The sequence below is a fragment of the Chiloscyllium plagiosum genome, unplaced genomic scaffold (genome assembly GCF_037043375.1).
Source record: "Chiloscyllium plagiosum isolate Xiang-an unplaced genomic scaffold, Cpla_swu_hap1 HiC_scaffold_37, whole genome shotgun sequence".
Taxonomy (NCBI): Eukaryota; Metazoa; Chordata; class Chondrichthyes; order Orectolobiformes; family Hemiscylliidae; genus Chiloscyllium; species Chiloscyllium plagiosum.
Genome location: NW_028270175.1, coordinates 22,872,213 through 22,889,081, shown reverse-complemented (window position 1 = coordinate 22,889,081; position 16,869 = coordinate 22,872,213). Strand labels below are relative to the sequence as shown.

At 42.6% G+C, this 16,869-nt stretch overlaps 1 protein-coding gene across 1 annotated transcript in view; it reads left to right on the top strand.

Annotated features, from left to right (window-relative positions):
- Positions 1–16,869, top strand: part of acap3a (ArfGAP with coiled-coil, ankyrin repeat and PH domains 3a) — a 328,671-nt gene that overhangs the window by 300,785 nt on the left and 11,017 nt on the right. Inside the window, exons 19-24 of the mRNA XM_087980463.1 lie at positions 1,096–1,194; positions 1,664–1,756; positions 2,817–3,037; positions 4,324–4,433; positions 7,310–7,420; positions 8,677–8,738. Coding sequence (XP_087836589.1) covers positions 1,096–1,194; positions 1,664–1,756; positions 2,817–3,037; positions 4,324–4,433; positions 7,310–7,420; positions 8,677–8,738 — 696 coding nt within the window. The remainder of the gene's footprint in view (positions 1–1,095; positions 1,195–1,663; positions 1,757–2,816; positions 3,038–4,323; positions 4,434–7,309; positions 7,421–8,676; positions 8,739–16,869) is intronic.

Below are 16,869 nucleotides of genomic sequence, written 5' to 3'. Positions count from 1 at the left end.
CCCCCCACCCCCCCCCCCCCCACCCAGCACCACCACCACCACCTGATGGTGTTACTGCTGCTGCATCTTCTTCAAGTGGCTGCTGTACATGTCAGTGTCAAGACTGCTGGTTCCAGGTATTATAGACAAGTGCACCTCATTGAGTCTGTCGCACAGAGAAAGGCCTTTCAGCCCAACTGGTCTGCACTATCACTTATGCTGCACACCGACCTCTCCCCGACCCCTTCATCATATCAGCATCTAGATTAAGTCTATTGTTTTAACTCTTGTGATGAGAAAATTAGCCATCTCTTTTATTTAGTCCCTTCTAAATCTGAATAAATACAGCACTGAAGAAGAATTCTAGTCTAAGGAACAACATTGTACCTTTTATACAAACCTCCTAGTAATCCAAAACATCTTACTGTAAAATGGATTGTTCTAAATTATAGGAGAAAGTGAGGTCTGCAGATGCTGGAGATCAGAGCTGAAAATGTGTTGCTGGAAAAGCGCAGCAGGTCAGGCAGCATCCAGGGAACAGGAGAATCGACGTTTCGGGCATAAGCCCTTCTTCGGGCATAAGCCCTGAAGAAGGGCTTATGCCCGAAACGTCGATTCTCCTGTTCCCTGGATGCTGCCTGACCTGCTGCGCTTTTCCAGCAACACATTTTCTGTTCTAAATTATAGTATATTTAAAGGATAACTAAATGCATTGTCCAGTGTAAAATTGAGCCCTCACTGAACTGACTAATTCCAGCTGGGGACTGGTATCTGTGGCATGAGAAATAGGAAAAAAGTATCAGAGAAGCTTCCCACCCTTGGTTGTCATTTTGTGACCATTTCAGGATGAAGGTCACACACAAGGACCAGCTCAGGGTATTCCAGTGATGGCCCCATGAACAAATAACCCACTGTGTAGACGCAGGGATAATGATTGTTCGTGTGTGAGTTATTGAAGGGTAAAAACTCCCCTGGAGCTGTCCCACATGTGAGTCTGCCCTCTTCAGCACAGCACAAAGAAGAGAGTTTTGTAGTATTAGCTTTGTTCCTCTCTCTGCATTCACTAATGGCTCTTAACTTTCTTTCTTCCTGGGTTGGACATTGTGGCAAATGCAGCGGCTGCACTGGAGAGAAAATTTCGAAGAGACTCCCTGTTTTGTCCTGATGAACTTGACTCACTGTTTTCATACTTTGACACTACAGCTGGGCCCCGTAGTAAGTATATTCTCATGAACTGTGTACACAGCACTGTAAACATATGGAGTATTGACCAGGTACATTGGCAGTGACTGAATACAGGATACAGTTTTAAAAGCTGTGACCCATTATCGTGATTTCAAATGCACTGAATTAGGAGCAACAGAAGGTCAATCAGCATCCCGAGTCTTTTCTGAGATTCAATAAGTTCGTGACTGGTCAATTAGTTTCAAATTCCACATTCCTACCTATTCCTAATAAACTTTGATTTCCTCCCTCAATAAGAATCTAACTCCATCTTAAAATATTCAATGACCTTGCCTCCACCACCTTCTGAGGCAAAGAGTTTCAAAGTCCCATAATCCTCTGAAAAAAAAAGAAGACTGCTCTGAGGGGCACTCCCACTCATACCCTTGTTTCCTTGACTTTGCTTTGCCACTGTAAAGGTATTGAACTTTCTCTTGCTGTCTGTCTGCTGGTCCCGCAGGTTTGAGCAGCGATAGTGGCCTGGGCGGCAGCACTGATGGCAGCACTGATATCCTGGTATTCGGCACAGTGGTGGACAGTGTCACTGAAGAAGGTTAGTCCTGGTTCCAGTTTCTTCCTGCCAAGGTCTTGGCTCAGGGATGTTGTTTGAGGATTGACGCTCAATTTCAATGTAATCAAATGTCTCGACATGCTACAACTCTGGTCAGCAATATCATAGCCTATCAACTTTCTTATAAAAGTGACTCTCAAAGTGGATTTTAAGACTTAAAATCTGATCATTTACATCCAGTTTGGTCTCATTCCGGACTACAGGCTTTCTGGAAAATGTACTTTAATGGATTTGACAGGATAAAGTAGATTGTGATGCATCCCAAGGCCAAATAACCTAAATGGTTTGTGCTCACATAAAGATAATTGGCCACTAGGGAAAGTGAGAGAATTGCCAATGCCTGTGGGATAATACCCCACATGGGTATACAGCTTCCAGAAAAGAGCAAATGACTTGTAATTTTTTAAAAAGGGAATCATCATTCTTTTTTTTGAAATGATTACTTGTTTTATCAATGAGTTCTACAGAAATTCTCATTCTGTCAATCTCTGGTATGGTACCAACAGTAACATCCCCACCTTCACACTTCCTGCGAACAGTAACACCTGTCACCACTTAATGATTTTCTAATGATTCTCTGAAATGGCTGAAGACTGAATACACAAAGATGGGTTTGCTGCGGTGTTCCACCTGCAGACAAGGTTTTCAGTAAATAATGCAAGGCTGGAAAATTGTAGCAGCTTGCATATGCGCACATCCAGAATCTTGCGCAGCCCTATGTGTCTGGGCTCTATTCTCTGCTGACACATTGTGTTGGACATCAACCCTGGATTAATGTTAACCTGTGCCCTGCTAATAATATGCAATCTTATTAGGGCTCGGGACAGTGATGTGAATACATCAGGGTCCTATAACTGAGGCCAGGCACCTAGAGGTTTGCTGTGCTTGAGTCAGGTGGTTGGGGATGGAGAGGGGGGCCCAGAGCAGCACTGGAGCCCATGAGTTTTGTCACTGTCCCCTGGATCTAATCACTCATTAGAGAGGGTCAAATGGAGAGGCTGGGCTGAGGAGAACTGCCTCACTGTTGCTTTTCTATTCACAGTGAGTGAGGTTTCAGAGGAGTCGAGCGGTGAGGCAGAGATTGAGGCAGAAGCTTCCGACTCTGAAGATCTCCGAGAGCTACACCCTGGCATCCTCGTGTACAAGGCAGCACAAGCTCGCAATCTGGCTGTCATGGCTGAGGCCTTAGCCCATGCTGCTGACGTCAACTGGGTTAATGATGAGGATGAAAATAAAACACCGCTCATTCAAGCAGTCATTGGGGTGGGTTCACTGATCGTCCTTCACAGAGTTTTGTCCTACTCCTTGCTGGAGGGTGTGGGTTCGGGAGTTGCCGTTGCAGAATCTACGTAATTGCTAAAGAGGGGATGTGGACAGAGAACCTTTTAGCATTCCATCCAGACTGCACCAGATTGGCACTCTCATTAGATTATCATTCCTGGGCTAGGATTGGAAGTGGAGAAAGTGAGGTCTGCAGATGCTGGAGATCAGAGCTGAAAATGTGTTGCTGGAACAGCGCAGCAGGTCAGGCAGCATCCAGGGAACAGGAGAATCGAACAGGACAAACTTTCCTCATTCCTGAAGAAGGGCTTATGCCCGAAACGTCGATTCTTCTGTTCCCTGGATGCTGCCTGACCTGCTGCGCTTTTCCAGCAACACATCTTCAGCTTGGATTGGAAGTACTTTGCTTTTTTTTTTTGACTGAAAACAACAAGTGCTGGAGATCACAGTGGGTCAGGCAGCATCCATGGAGAGAGACCAAGCTAATGTTTTGAGTCTAGATGCCTTTTCACCAGAGCTGAAGTGAATTGCGGAAGGGGCAGCATTTGTACAATAGTTGAGAGGTTGGGGCAGGGGTGTAGTGTAGAATGCTGGGGGAGAAAGTTCAGATTAAGTGATCGGAATGTGAGCATGGCAGAACAACGTTGTGACTAACTGCCAGACTGGAAAGAACAGACAGTCCCAGTGGGGTTGGGGAGGGGGGGGGGGGGAATATAGGACATAGTAACAGAAAATGTAACAAGTAGGGCTGAAAGAAAGGGAAGAAATGGGGAGTTAGTTCATAATTTGAAAGTATTTACTGTATAATGTGTACTGTAAAGTGCCAAGTCTGAAGATGAGATGTTCCTCCAGTTTGTGCACGTGATAGAGTGTGTGTGTGTATAAGCTTGGTTAAGTGTATGTGAGATAGGTATGTGTGAGAGGGTGCATGTGTTGGGGGATGTAGGTGTGTGCAAATGAAAGAGAGCTTGTGTATGAGGAAGGGTGTGCATGGGTGTGTGAATCTGTAGGAGTGTAGCAGCATGCTAAATGGACAGGCGAGCAGGACGCTGTGTTAAAATGACTGGCTACAGGAAGGTCGGGTTCCTGCTTGCACACAGACTGGAGGTGTTCTGCAAACTGGTCACCCAGTCTGTTTGGTTTCTCCAATATAAGGTCGGCCACTCTGGGTACAGTGAATACAATACACAAGCTTGGAGGAGGTACAGGTGAAATGCAGCTTCACTTGGAAAGATTGTTTTATCTTTTGCTTTTTGTGTTTTCGACAGGGTTCACTTGTTGCTTGTGAATTCCTACTTCAAAATGGGGCTGATGTAAATCAAAAAGATATTCGAGGTCGTGGGCCGATTCATCATGCCACCTATCTGGGACACACTGGGTAAGGAATACCTGTAATATCTGCTGAGGTGGGTAGTAATTTGGCGAAGAACTGAAATCCTTTTGAGGATATTTTTTAACCTTAATCCCTATCAAGCTCTTCTGCCCTCTTCTGTGTTGTCTGATTACACATTTAATGCCCAGTCCTGTGCAAGCGACAACTTAGTTCAACTAAACATGGGAAAGACTGACCTCAGTGATACCTTGTCAATGGCTCATCCCTATGCTCCATGACCACTTCGAGCTGAGTTGAACTGTTTGCTATCTCAGCATCCAGTTCGGTCCTGCCCAGCTTATCCCTTCCTTCATGAAAGCCACTCGTGCCTCAGTCCATCTACTGCTGAAACCTCATACAGGCCTTTATCACATCCATGCTCAATTTCCTCTGAACAGTTAGCTCAGTTGGCTGATTGGCTGGTTCACTGGTTTGGGATGCAGAGTTATCCCAACAGCACAGGTTCAATTCCCCCACTGGCTTATGTTCTCATAATAGTGTTGTCTTTTCAACTGCCTCCTTACTCCTTGCCTGAGGCATGGTGACCCTCAAAGTTAGCCATCATCAGTTTGTCTCTCTCCATCACGAGACAGCAGTCCTCTGGACTATGACTTCAGCATACCCCTGGCCTTTCCCCCAAATTCCATCCTCCAGAGACTAATTAAAAGCTTAACTGCGTGTATCCCACCTCATACTCTATCGGAAGGATATCGTGAAACTTGAAAGGGTTCAGAAAAGATTTACATAGGTGTTGCCAGGTTGGAGGATTTGAGCTATAGGGAGAGGCTGAACAGGCTGGGGCTGTTTTCCCTGGAGCATCAGAGGCTGAGGGGTGACCTTATAGAGATTTATAAAATCATGAGGGGCCTGGATAGGGTAAATAGGCAAGGTCTTTTCCCTGGGGTGGGGCAGTCCAGAACTAGAGGGCATAGATTTAAGATGAGAGGGGAAAGATATATAAGGGAACTAAGGGTCAACCTTCCCATGTACATGTCTGGAATGGGCTGCCAGAGGAAGTGGTGGAGGCTGGTACAATTACAACATTTAAAAGGCATCTGGATGGGTACATGAATAGGAAGGGTTTAGAGGGATATGGGCCAAGTGCTGGCAAATGGGACTAGATTAGGTCAGCATGGACAGGTTGGACTGAAGGGTCTGTTTCCATGCTGTACATCTCTATGACTCTACGGCTTTCACTACATCATTCCTCAATAATTTGCAATGTCTGCTGGTGTCTCAGAGTCTGTCATTTAAAATGTATATCCTCGTGATGAATTCCTTCCATTGTCTTGGCTTCCTCCAGCCCCCTCCCCATTCCTTTGGTTTGGGCCTTCTCTTCCTTTCGGTAGCTGTTGATCCTTCAGGTGCCTAGTTCTCACTCAATGCAATTTTCTCCCCTCGCTATCACACATCCTCCAAACCCACATGCCTGACAACGTTTTTGATCACTCCTCCTACTGTCTCTCTCTCTTTGGTTTTTTATCTCTTCTTTTCCCTTCATGCTCCAGTGAAATTCCTGGAGGTTCTGGTCTCCCTGATTTTGTCAGACTTCAGTTTTTGAGCTGTGTCAGAGACATTACAATTATACAAACATTGCACAAACATTGTTGTAGGATTAAGCAATCAAGATATTGATAACATACATCCTCTATGCCCTGTTCTTTTTATCCTTTACTTTTCTCTTATTCTGTTTTTATTTTGTACTTTCTCCAAACTTGAATCTTTTTCACATTTTCTCCTCCTCCTGACTTCCTACTTCAGTCTCCATACAATCATAGAATACCTACACAGTGTAGAAAGAGGCCATTTGGCCCCTCCAGTCTGCATGGACCTTTTGAAGGGCATCCCACCCTATCCCCATAACCCTGCATTTCCTGTGGCCAATCCATCTAACCCGCACATCTTCAGTCTGTGGGAGGAAACCAGGCCATCTGGCAGAAACCCATGCAGACACTGGAAGAACGTGCAAACTCCAAGGGTGGAATCAAGCCGAGGCCCCTAGCACTGTGAGGCAGCAGTGCTGACCACTGAGCCACCATGCTGCCCCATCTCCAGCTTTGAAGATGAGAGCAACGTTTGGGGGGGGGGGGGGGAAATAGATTCAGCCCAAGAAGTATGGGTTCATAAAATCATGGAATGTTTCAACATTGGGTTTCAGCACTCAGCTCATTTTATCAGTAGCAGCTCATTGAAAGGGTGACACAGGCACTCTTTGACCGATTGCTCGGTGTCAGTCAGAAATAGAGTGAAAATTAATAGATACACCCAGGTAGCAACAGGTGGAGGCCATGCAACCACTCAGGTCTGTCCAGTGCTTCAGTTAAATCTTACCTGTTCTTTATGTGAACTCCATTTGGCCACTTTGATGCTACATCTTTCAATATCTTAACTAACGACTCCAGTTTTGAAAATCCTCACCACCAACCCACCCAACCAAACTCAGCTTTTTGGAAAAGAGTTCCACCTTTTCACTACCCTTTATTGTATGAATAAATATTTCTTGGCAGTACCCTGATTCCTGATGAAGGGCTTTTGCCTGAAACCTCAATTTTCCTGCTCCTGGGATGCTGCCTGACCTGCTGTGCTTTTCCAGCACCACTCTGATCTAAACTCTGGTTTCTAGCATCTGCAGTCCTCACTTTTGCCTAGTACCCTGAAACTGCCTAATTGTGGGTTTTAAGATTAAATCCCAGCTCCAACCCCCTCCCTCCCTCCCTCCCCCCCCAAACCACCACCACCAAATACTTGGAACAGTAAACATGTTCGTTGCTTACTGAGCATCTTGGAAGGTTTTAATGTGATAGGTGCTATTTACATGTAAGTTCTGAAAGTTTGCATGAAACCGATGTTTTCTCACCTTCTCTCGCCTTGTCTGTTCCCAGTCAGGTCTGTCTTTTTCTCAAGCGAGGAGCCAGTCAGAATGCAGTGGACGATGATGGGCAGGATCCACTCAGCATCGCTGTTCAAGCAGCTAATGCAGACATAGTGACTCTGTAAGCTCCTTTCTCCTGTCTTCACTACGCTGTTTGATAATTGTTGCCACCTATCAAATCCGGAATTCTTTTACAGTTTTGCTCAAAAATTCTCCTTTCTACTTTTATTGCACACAATAAAAATGATCACTATTATCAAGTTTGAAATGTATTGCTCATGTTCAAGTGAAAGTTTGTGAGTTCGACTGTATTTTCTAAATTCATTTTTGCCATTGTTCCATTGGTAACCTCTGACTGCAGCCAGTGACTTGAGTCTATCGGGTATCACGCTAAGCAGACTGTCTTCAGGGACTCTCTCAGTTACAGTCCTTCTGAGGCAAGGTTGGAAGGAGTTGGGCAGCACACTCCTATGGCCTCAAAGGTACTTGCACATAGAGGGCAAGCAGTATCTTAGACTTGGCGGCCTTCGTGATGTGGCTGAATATTGTAACCAAGGTGAGGACAATTGGAAGTGTTGTGTGTGGACAGGATTAGGCTTGGTTTTGATGCTCTCCACACTAAAAAAAAAAGTCATAAAGTCAAACAGCAGGGAAACAGACCCTTTGGTCCATCCAGTCCATGCAGGCCATAATGCCAAATAAAACTAGTCCCACCTCCCTGTGCTTGTCCCATATCCTTCCAAACATTTCTTATTCATGTACTTAACCAACTGTCTTTTAAATGTCGTAACTGTATCCCATCCACCACTTTTTCTGCAAGTTCATTCCACCCATGAACCACTCTCCGTGACATGTAAGAAATCTAGAAGTTAATCTATGGCTAATAGCACAGTAGAGGTGATAGCTTTCAGCAGTGGTATAAAATAAACAGTAGTTAAGAAGTTGCTGGATTTTACCTGGTTCGTACCTTTCCATTCCTATGGGCTCCAGTGTAAAGAACGTATAGTAACCAGCTGCCTATTTGCTACCACATTGGATGTTTAAATTGAGCCCTTCATCAGAATGATGCACAAAGCATGGGCCAATAAGTGATAGAGCCAATTAGGCAGCTTCATCCCCATTAGAAAACCTGTTGAAAAGCATTTTAAAGTCACTTATCCAGAGAAAAAAATTAATAGGTTCATTCAGTTAATCTGAGTAGGAATTTAGCACAGGTTCCAGATGAAAGAGAGGTAATGAATGACAAATCCACATTACCACTGCCCAAATTAGGATGTTAGCATAAAATCCAAGGCTTAATTTGAGGAGAGTTCCTCTCTGAAGAACGCTCTCTTGTTGCCCAAAAAATGTTAATTTGCTCCCTCTTTTTGCCCACAGATTGCGACTGGCAAGAATGAATGAAGAGATGCGGGAAACGGAAGGCCCATTTGGCCAGCCAGGTCAATATCCTAGCAGCAGTCCTACTGAGCTTCAGTACAGGAAGTGCATTCAGGAGTTTATCAGCCTAAAGATAGATGAATGCTAGGGAAACAGCACTAACTAACCTGGCTGGGTGATGTAGTAATGACAAACTGGGCCTCTTTTGACTACACATTTCTGTTATGGATGGTGGGGCGATGAGCTGTTTTCTTTATGACCTTATACATACAGCTGGCACTGATGGTGAAAGAAGAAAAGGGCTGTGCTTAAAGTTTATTTTGTGTTGTGTGAACAGATCCTTCCTTCACATTTTTCAGTCTCAATGTGGTTACTGTAAAGCATGGATTTAAGTAATAATTCACAAACATTCCACACACTAATGTCCTTTGTGGATTCGTGGGTTGATGTGCTCAGTTACAAGACACCAGCCGATAAAGGTCAGCAAGTCTTTGCCAAACTATCAGGTCTCACTAGGTGCAAGTAGAGATGCTCTCGTTGATCTGGAGGCTCCCTGGGTGAGGGAGGACAAACTCACAAAGGTTTCCATTCCTGATAGCTATCAAGTTGGGTTGAGAACAGGATTAGGTTCAGCACTGATACCCTACCCCATGCCACCACTCCCCCATTGAAAAGGCTTGCCAGTCCCCAGTCTGTAGAGCAGTTACATGATGTACAGAGTGTTGCTGACAGCTGTGAAACTGTACGCCCTGAGTCAGCGATCTTTGGACAGCAGGGAAGGAAAACAAAATCATAACTGGGGTTGAGATTTTAAAGTTTAAAATTTTACCTTTATAAATTAAATTAAACTTTTAAATATTTTGGACTTCAAAATGAAGTCTGTCTCAGCCCCTCCAATTAAACCCAGGATGCTCAGTTAAGTACGAGTACTATAAGTTTCTGGTAACAAATCAACAGCAGATAGGAGTGGAATGTTCTTCTATAAGGCCATGAATATTTGTTACATTATTGCCTGCAATTAAGAATCGATCATTTCCTCATAGCTTGGTTTGTTTTTTTAGAAAAGATATGCTGTTTTTAATGTAATTCTTCTTGGCTCTTTTCTATTGGAACCCTGAAGGGCAAACTGTAAGTCCAGATTAATGTACAGACCCTTGCTTAGCTCAACACATTCCCAAACTGACTCAGATCAGTCACCTTACCATCTACCACCAGCAGATAAACAGATCTGCCAATAATTTGTAGGTAAAAGCAGAAAATGCTGGAGAAACTCAGCCAGTCTGGCACCTTCGATGGAGAGAGAAATAGAGTTCTTTGGTACTCCAAACCGATGCTGCTATCCCTGCTGGGTTTCTCAGCGCACTTTCTGTTTTTATTTCCAATCTCTAGTATCTGCAGTACTTCACTTTTATCTGCAAATATTCATGATTCTCAAGAGGGCGTCCAGCATAGTGAACAAAGTGAGAATCTTACAGTAACACCCAAGGAATTGTAGTTGAGAGCTTTGACCTTGGAGAAAATTAGGTATTTGTGGGTTTCCTCTGGCCCCTGCTAACTGGAGATAGATATTGCTGCTAACTGTGGACACTCTGAGTGAGGGGAGTAAAGTCCAGGAAACTACAAAGGAGATTTTATGGGCGTGCATTTCAAAGAAATAAATAACATTTTTAAGAACCCAGAGGGGAGGAGGTGAACAAGTCTTTCAGTTATAAAAGAAACAGAATCAAAAATTTATTCTAAATCATTTGTTTCTACTGGAAACTGTTACACAGGTCACAAATAAAGAATTAAACTTCAGACAAACCCTTCTCTGCTTTCACCAACTCTGTACAGGACTGATGATGTCTGAGGGTATTTGCTAGGTTGAGATGAGAAGTCTTGAAATCATGTGCTCTGATTTGGTTTTACATTGGTGCTGCAAAACTCATTGCCTCGGTTACAGAGAAAAAATTCCAATTAATCAGCAAATGCCTGCCAAGCAAGATGTGGTCCTAAGGGACCTTCTTTAATAATCTCAGTTTTTAAGCAGCCAGGGTTAGTTTGCCAATGAATTACTATTAAATAACTTGAAATGGCAACTAAATATTCCTTTATACTATATTCAACTTTTCTATGGTGAAGAATATTCCCAGAAATGCAATGGAATAGGGAAGTGTTGAGCCATATGAACTATTTTGATCTTTTAACTAATCAAACATTGCTTTGTTGAGATGCTGCATCTAGTACTGTAATCAGAACCTGAGCAGTTTAGAAGGAAGATGATTGTTTTCTGTAATTGGGTTCCATGGTAACACTGACCTTTTTGTTTTTAATCTTGATGTTGTAATTATTGTAAACAGACCAGGTGACCTTAGTTACACGTATAGGACAGAATCTGCCCTTGTGCCTGTACAGTAGGTGTCATGTGTTGATGTGTATTGCTTGATATATTAAAAAAAAAGGTGGTTACAACATTCTGTTTCTCAAAACAAAATCACGCATTTTAAGGGGAAATCAAGTTCTGTAAATATTAAAATGGAGTTTTGTTCTGGTTGGGACAATTTATTTAAAATGAAATAGAATATGAATTAGATTTTATGTATAAAACAACTTTGTGCACTTTTCCTACCTACAGTATTGTTTTCTGTTAACTTTGTGAGTTCTCTCAACAGTGAAAGTGTTGTTTTAAATGTTTATTTATATGAATTGCCCAGAGGAATAGTGCAATGAAAAAAAAATGAATACAGGTAACTGTGTTTATTGTTGGAGATTTGTGGGGTTTTTTTTTGTAACACCATAGAGTGTATTTTTTTAAATTGACACACTTTGTTTTGTATTTGGCACAGTACAGGCATAAAATGTCTCTGAGCTTTTATTTAGTGTGACGCACCTGTGCAGATTTCTACTGCTTAGTTTAGCGTAGATTACTAGAGCACATGGCAAGTTTTCAATAGATCTCTTTTAATGCATTCTGTGAAAGCTGTTTAATTTGCAACAAAACCTGAATCAACAGGTCCCACAGGTACAGTTTCAACAAAAAAAATTGCTTTTCATTTTGAGACTTTTTCTTGTACTTTCTGTGTACGGAGCAATGTTTTCAAATTGATTTTTGACACCCAGCATCTCTAATTAAATGCTGTGCATAACATTGTGCAAGATCCTTACAAGTTGAAAAACATGTCTTTTGGCAGAAAGCAACAGTGTAAAATATTAATATATACCACCATCATCTCTCACCCTTCAAGCTCCATAAAACTGCTGCTCAAAATATGTGATTTCTTGTCTGGAACTGATAGAATTGTCAGAAGTGGGATTTAGCACTGTTTCCCCTCTCACTTGTCCGTCACTGATAGAGATGCAACTCAATGCTGTTAGCAGGTTAGGCAAACAATCTCCAGTTAGGAGAGACGACTGTGTTAGGAATTATGGCTGAATGCTCCCACCTCGTCGCACTGCAGGACAGTACGTTAGATTAGAGAAATTGCCAAAACGTTAGTGTCTAACAATTCAATGGTCACAGGGCACTTGTGTAGCTAGCTGCCAATTCCCCTTTAAGGTAGACCCCCTAAGAAGTTGCACAATTCAGCAATTGACTCAGTGATCATTCGCATCATCTACATGTGATTTTTAGGCAAAAATTTACCAGGAGTGGGCATTCAGCAAATAACTTCAGGGTTCAAACAGTGCACTTTCAGGAGTATTGATCCTCCCTCAGGAATTCTGACCTGCCTTGAATTGACTGTTAGTGAGAGTGGGAGTTCTTCGACTCTCTGCAGGTTGCTTCAACTGCCAGCTGAATGCATCTCTAATGGGCCTCATTTTTACATGACACTGATTTGAGTTTACTCAATCCTGTCTTTAAGGATAGTAAAGGCTCCATGGGTATTATTGGTAAGGCCATAATTCAGTGGCCCTCGCTAATTCCCTTGTGAGGGCGGTGGTCAAACCAAGTGCAGGGCCATTTCAGAAAATATTTAAGAATCAACCACATTGCTGTGAGACCAGTCACCTAAAGGCCCAGACTAAAATGGCATGTTTCCTTCCCTAAATACATTTTAAAGAACCATTTGAGTTTTACAACAGTCTAGTAGTTTCACTGGCAACATTATAGATTTTAGCTTTTTATTCAAAGTTTAATGTATCTGATTAGTGGGTTTTGAACTCATGGCTCTGGATTACAACCTGTACATTACTCCACACATTTAAATGCCTGTGTTACTGAAGCTTTTAATATTTCTTTTGCAGTGTTTCATTTCTACATGATAACTATATTATCGTTCCTTTTCTGTTTGGAGGTTTTGAGATATAGTCTTAGCAAATAATTATCTTGTACTAATACCACCTCACATTTCACCCCTAAAAAGTAAGGCTCTCTTTTAAAAGTTGTCAACATATGTGAGGGATACAATACGTATTAGTAACAGAGGTGTAACAGAATTATTGATCTAAAAAATTCTACTGGTTTCATTTGGTAAGGAAGAGTTCAAGGTGACCACAATTCAGTGCTGCCTGCAGGCTCCTGACAGTCTAGCAGGAGAGCTCCCAGTCCCTGAAAGGACAAGCTGTAAACAGCATCTGTTGGGCTGAGATTAAGGAGTTCCTACTTATTCATCAGGCCGATGGGTAATGTTGTCATGATGCAGTTTTTCTTTCTCTGGCAGAAACCATTGGCCCAGTGCCAAATCCCTGAAAACGCTCCACACGCACACATTTACATTCTGAGCAGTCACTAGAGACTGTCCCAAGCTGTAATAAATCAGGGTAGAACTCGTGTCTCCAGATTCTGCAGAGGTAAGGCAAACCAAGCCATTGCTGTTTAAGCCATCTGTGTAAATTGGATGTGGTATTGATGCTTGCAGATTGAAATGACAATGGAGCACAAGTTCCCTCCTGATTCCAGATTAGAGTGGTGCTGGAAAAGCACAGCAGGTCAGGCAGCATCCGAGGAGCAGGAAAATCGACATTTCAGGCAAAAGCCCTTCATCAGGAATAGATGAAGGGCTTTTGCCCGAAACGTCAATGTTCCTGCTCCTCGGATGCTGCCTGACCTGCTGTGCTTTTCGAGCACCACTCTAATCTGGAATCTGGTTTCCAGCATCTGCAGCCCTTGTTTTTATCAAGTTCCCTCCTGAACTTGACTGCACAATTCTGAGGAACCAAACTTTCTATTCCTCTTTCAGAACCATCTGTTTTGAAGATGCTTACATTTCATCCAAGTCTCCATTATAGATTAGGAGCTTTTGGTTCTTCATGGAATTTCGAAGAAACTCACAAACAATTATAAACATTCCGCAGCCAGCCATCCCTCATCACAATCATCTATTAGGAATTGGGATAGTCATTCTGTAAAATGATGGTGAGGCTATTTGTGCTGGAGTCTGTAGATAACCTGAAATGAAAGGGACAGGAGTTTTCTATCAGGTAGAAGCTATATTCTGTACAACACTATTTTGTGCTATTTTCTGATCTGGTTCATTAAAGCTTACAATTGTAGCTCAATGTAGCTCTGCTCATGCATGGAGATGTTTGAAGACCTAATTCTGACAGACTGTTCTGGCACTCCAACAATTTCTTTTTAACTTTACATTGAGTTGAAAAGTAGGAACTTTCCAACCTACAGCATCCACAGTCCCTATCAGGTCCACTCAGGAATAGAAGAATAGTTTCAGCAACAGCTCTTTCACCAAACCTAATAAGCAGTCAGAAACTCACCCAAGATGCCCATAAGTTGATGATGGGAAGAGATTATTTGGAGCAGGACAAACCAATTTCACATAGAACCTGTGCAGAGAAACTCTCATCTCCACAGCCTAGACTGGATCTGAACCCAGGCCTCAGAACACACTGTATCACCAGCCTTCTGTGAGAAACTTCCTGAAGGAATCAGGGTGATTGTCCGGGATCTGTACAGACCTATAAAGACTCTTGCAAGACTGCCGCTTTGTAAACTTTTGTTTGTTGAAAAGACCAAGACCAAATGTAAGCCACTTTTCCCCTCCACACTAGGATAAACCACTGCATGACCATTGGATAGGGGGGTAACTATGGGGAAAAAATGGTTTCCAATATAAAACAATTCAAACATTTTTAAAAAGGCAAGTGATTTATCTAACACCATTTATTCCACAATCAATGAGGCTGTTACTTCCTGCTAAAGACTGGAAAAAGACACAACTGATGTGCACTGAATCTAGGTTAGCAATAGATAGATGGGTCCAATTCTCAGTTAATGGAATGAAAGTTCAGATTTTAAAAACAGAGTCCCCTTCCTTGCTTTGTGGTTTAGTTAGTAACACACTGTCTGTATGGAATGGACCTTTCCTGATCAAGAGGTCCTAGTTTCAGTATGGAGTTCACTAATTTTATGTAGGTTAGTGATGGGTGTGAGAATTGGCCTGCAGTTGACTGGGGGAGGGGGGCTGGTTAGTTGGTTAGTGCAGTGGGATGGAAGAAAGGGTTTTGCCATCCTAATGACTATTCACTGAGCCCTGCTAAAAACACACGTGGACACTGGGTGGCATTGGTTGAGCCACTGGGTGAAGGAAAACATAACATCAAGGAAGATAACATTAAGAGTAGATGCCGTTCAGGGCAGGAGATAGTCCAGGGATTGGAGAGAGAGGGCTTGCGGGCTGGTGGAAATTGAGGGTGGGGATAATAAAGACGGATAGTTGGATGTTGATGTCAAACAATGAGTTGGCAAAACACAACAGCTAGTTAAGTGTCTGTTAGATATCGTAGAAAGTACAAAACCTGCAGTTTAACTAAAGTATTTGTGAAAAGTTATGTAGAAATACTGTAGGATGGAGTCTTGCTGTACAGCTGTAAATATGCTACGCAACTTAACCCTCTTATTGCCTGCTTTGTCATGAGCTTGTGCTAGCTTTCCCTTGTCTGTACTGAATGTTGTACTCAGACTGATGCATTCTGCAACTGATTATCTTTGTAAAATTTACACTTTTGACTGTTGCCTTGTGTCTGCTTTCTTATTGTCTTTTGAAAAACTGTTAATAAATTCGGTTTGAAATCCTAACCTTGAGTGATGCTGTCCGCTTCCTTTTTCCAGTTCATTCACTGAGACTTCCTCCTTATACGTTCCCCACAATGGAAGCTACTCACTATTGATCAGTTACAATGGCTGAATCATTGTTGGGTGAACACTAGGGACAAAGTAATTCTCCTCTCAGGACCCTGTAACATTCAGTAGACCATAGATACAGGCAAGCCTGAAATTGGCAGTTTCAGATCACCTCCCCCTTAAACACCCCCTACCTCTTCTGACCGTGTGTGTGACACTTTAGTAGCTAAATCCAAAAAGGTTTGAGGTGTGTTTCAACTCCCATTCCAGTGGCATGAGCACAAGGTACAGATGTTCACTGGTTTGTGTTGCAGCTTTTGGGATAAGATGTTGAATTAATCCCTGTCTGGGTACGGTGAACAATATTCCTAACACAACAGAAAATTGAAATGTCTGGGCACTGTTGCATTGCTGCCGGTGGAATCTTCATGTATCCTACAGTTTCACAGGTTGACTAAAAGCTTTTGGGGCTCCTGTGGTGCAGGGGTAGTGTCGTACCTCTGAGCCAGGAGCTCTGGGTTCAAGTCCTACCTGCTCCAGAAGTGTGTAATAACATCACTGAACAAGTTGATTAGAAAATATCTAAGAGTGACTTTGCTTCAAAAGTACTTAATTTAGCGTAAAGTGCTTTGCAGATGTCCTGAGGTCCAATGTGATGCAAGACATTTTTTTCTCACTGCCAAACTGTATTCCCTATGGAACCAATTTCTCTGAGGCGATGCTTTAATGTCCCTCAGTAAATGGTTCTTCAATCATCCTGTGTTTCACAACTCTCACCGTTCAGCTATGCATGCAGTGTGCAAGGAGAGTAATGCACTGGGTATGTTAGCTGCTTACCCGCTATCTTCATGAACACTCCCAGCCCCAACTTGTCACATTAGTGTACGAGATATTAAAATGCATGGGGTTCAGGCAGGCTGCATGTCATTGTCATAAGGAAGTTTGGTGAGAACTGAAACATCATTTGGACTCAAGGCAACAGGTGTTTGTATCAGACAATGGCTTCCAGGGCTCAACACCTTTGTGTCTCACTCACTAGATGAGGAAGCAGCTTGTCTCCTGTTTCAACACATGGAGACCAAGTGACATTGATTTATTTAAATAGTCTTGTTTAAACTAAACACCAATAAACTATT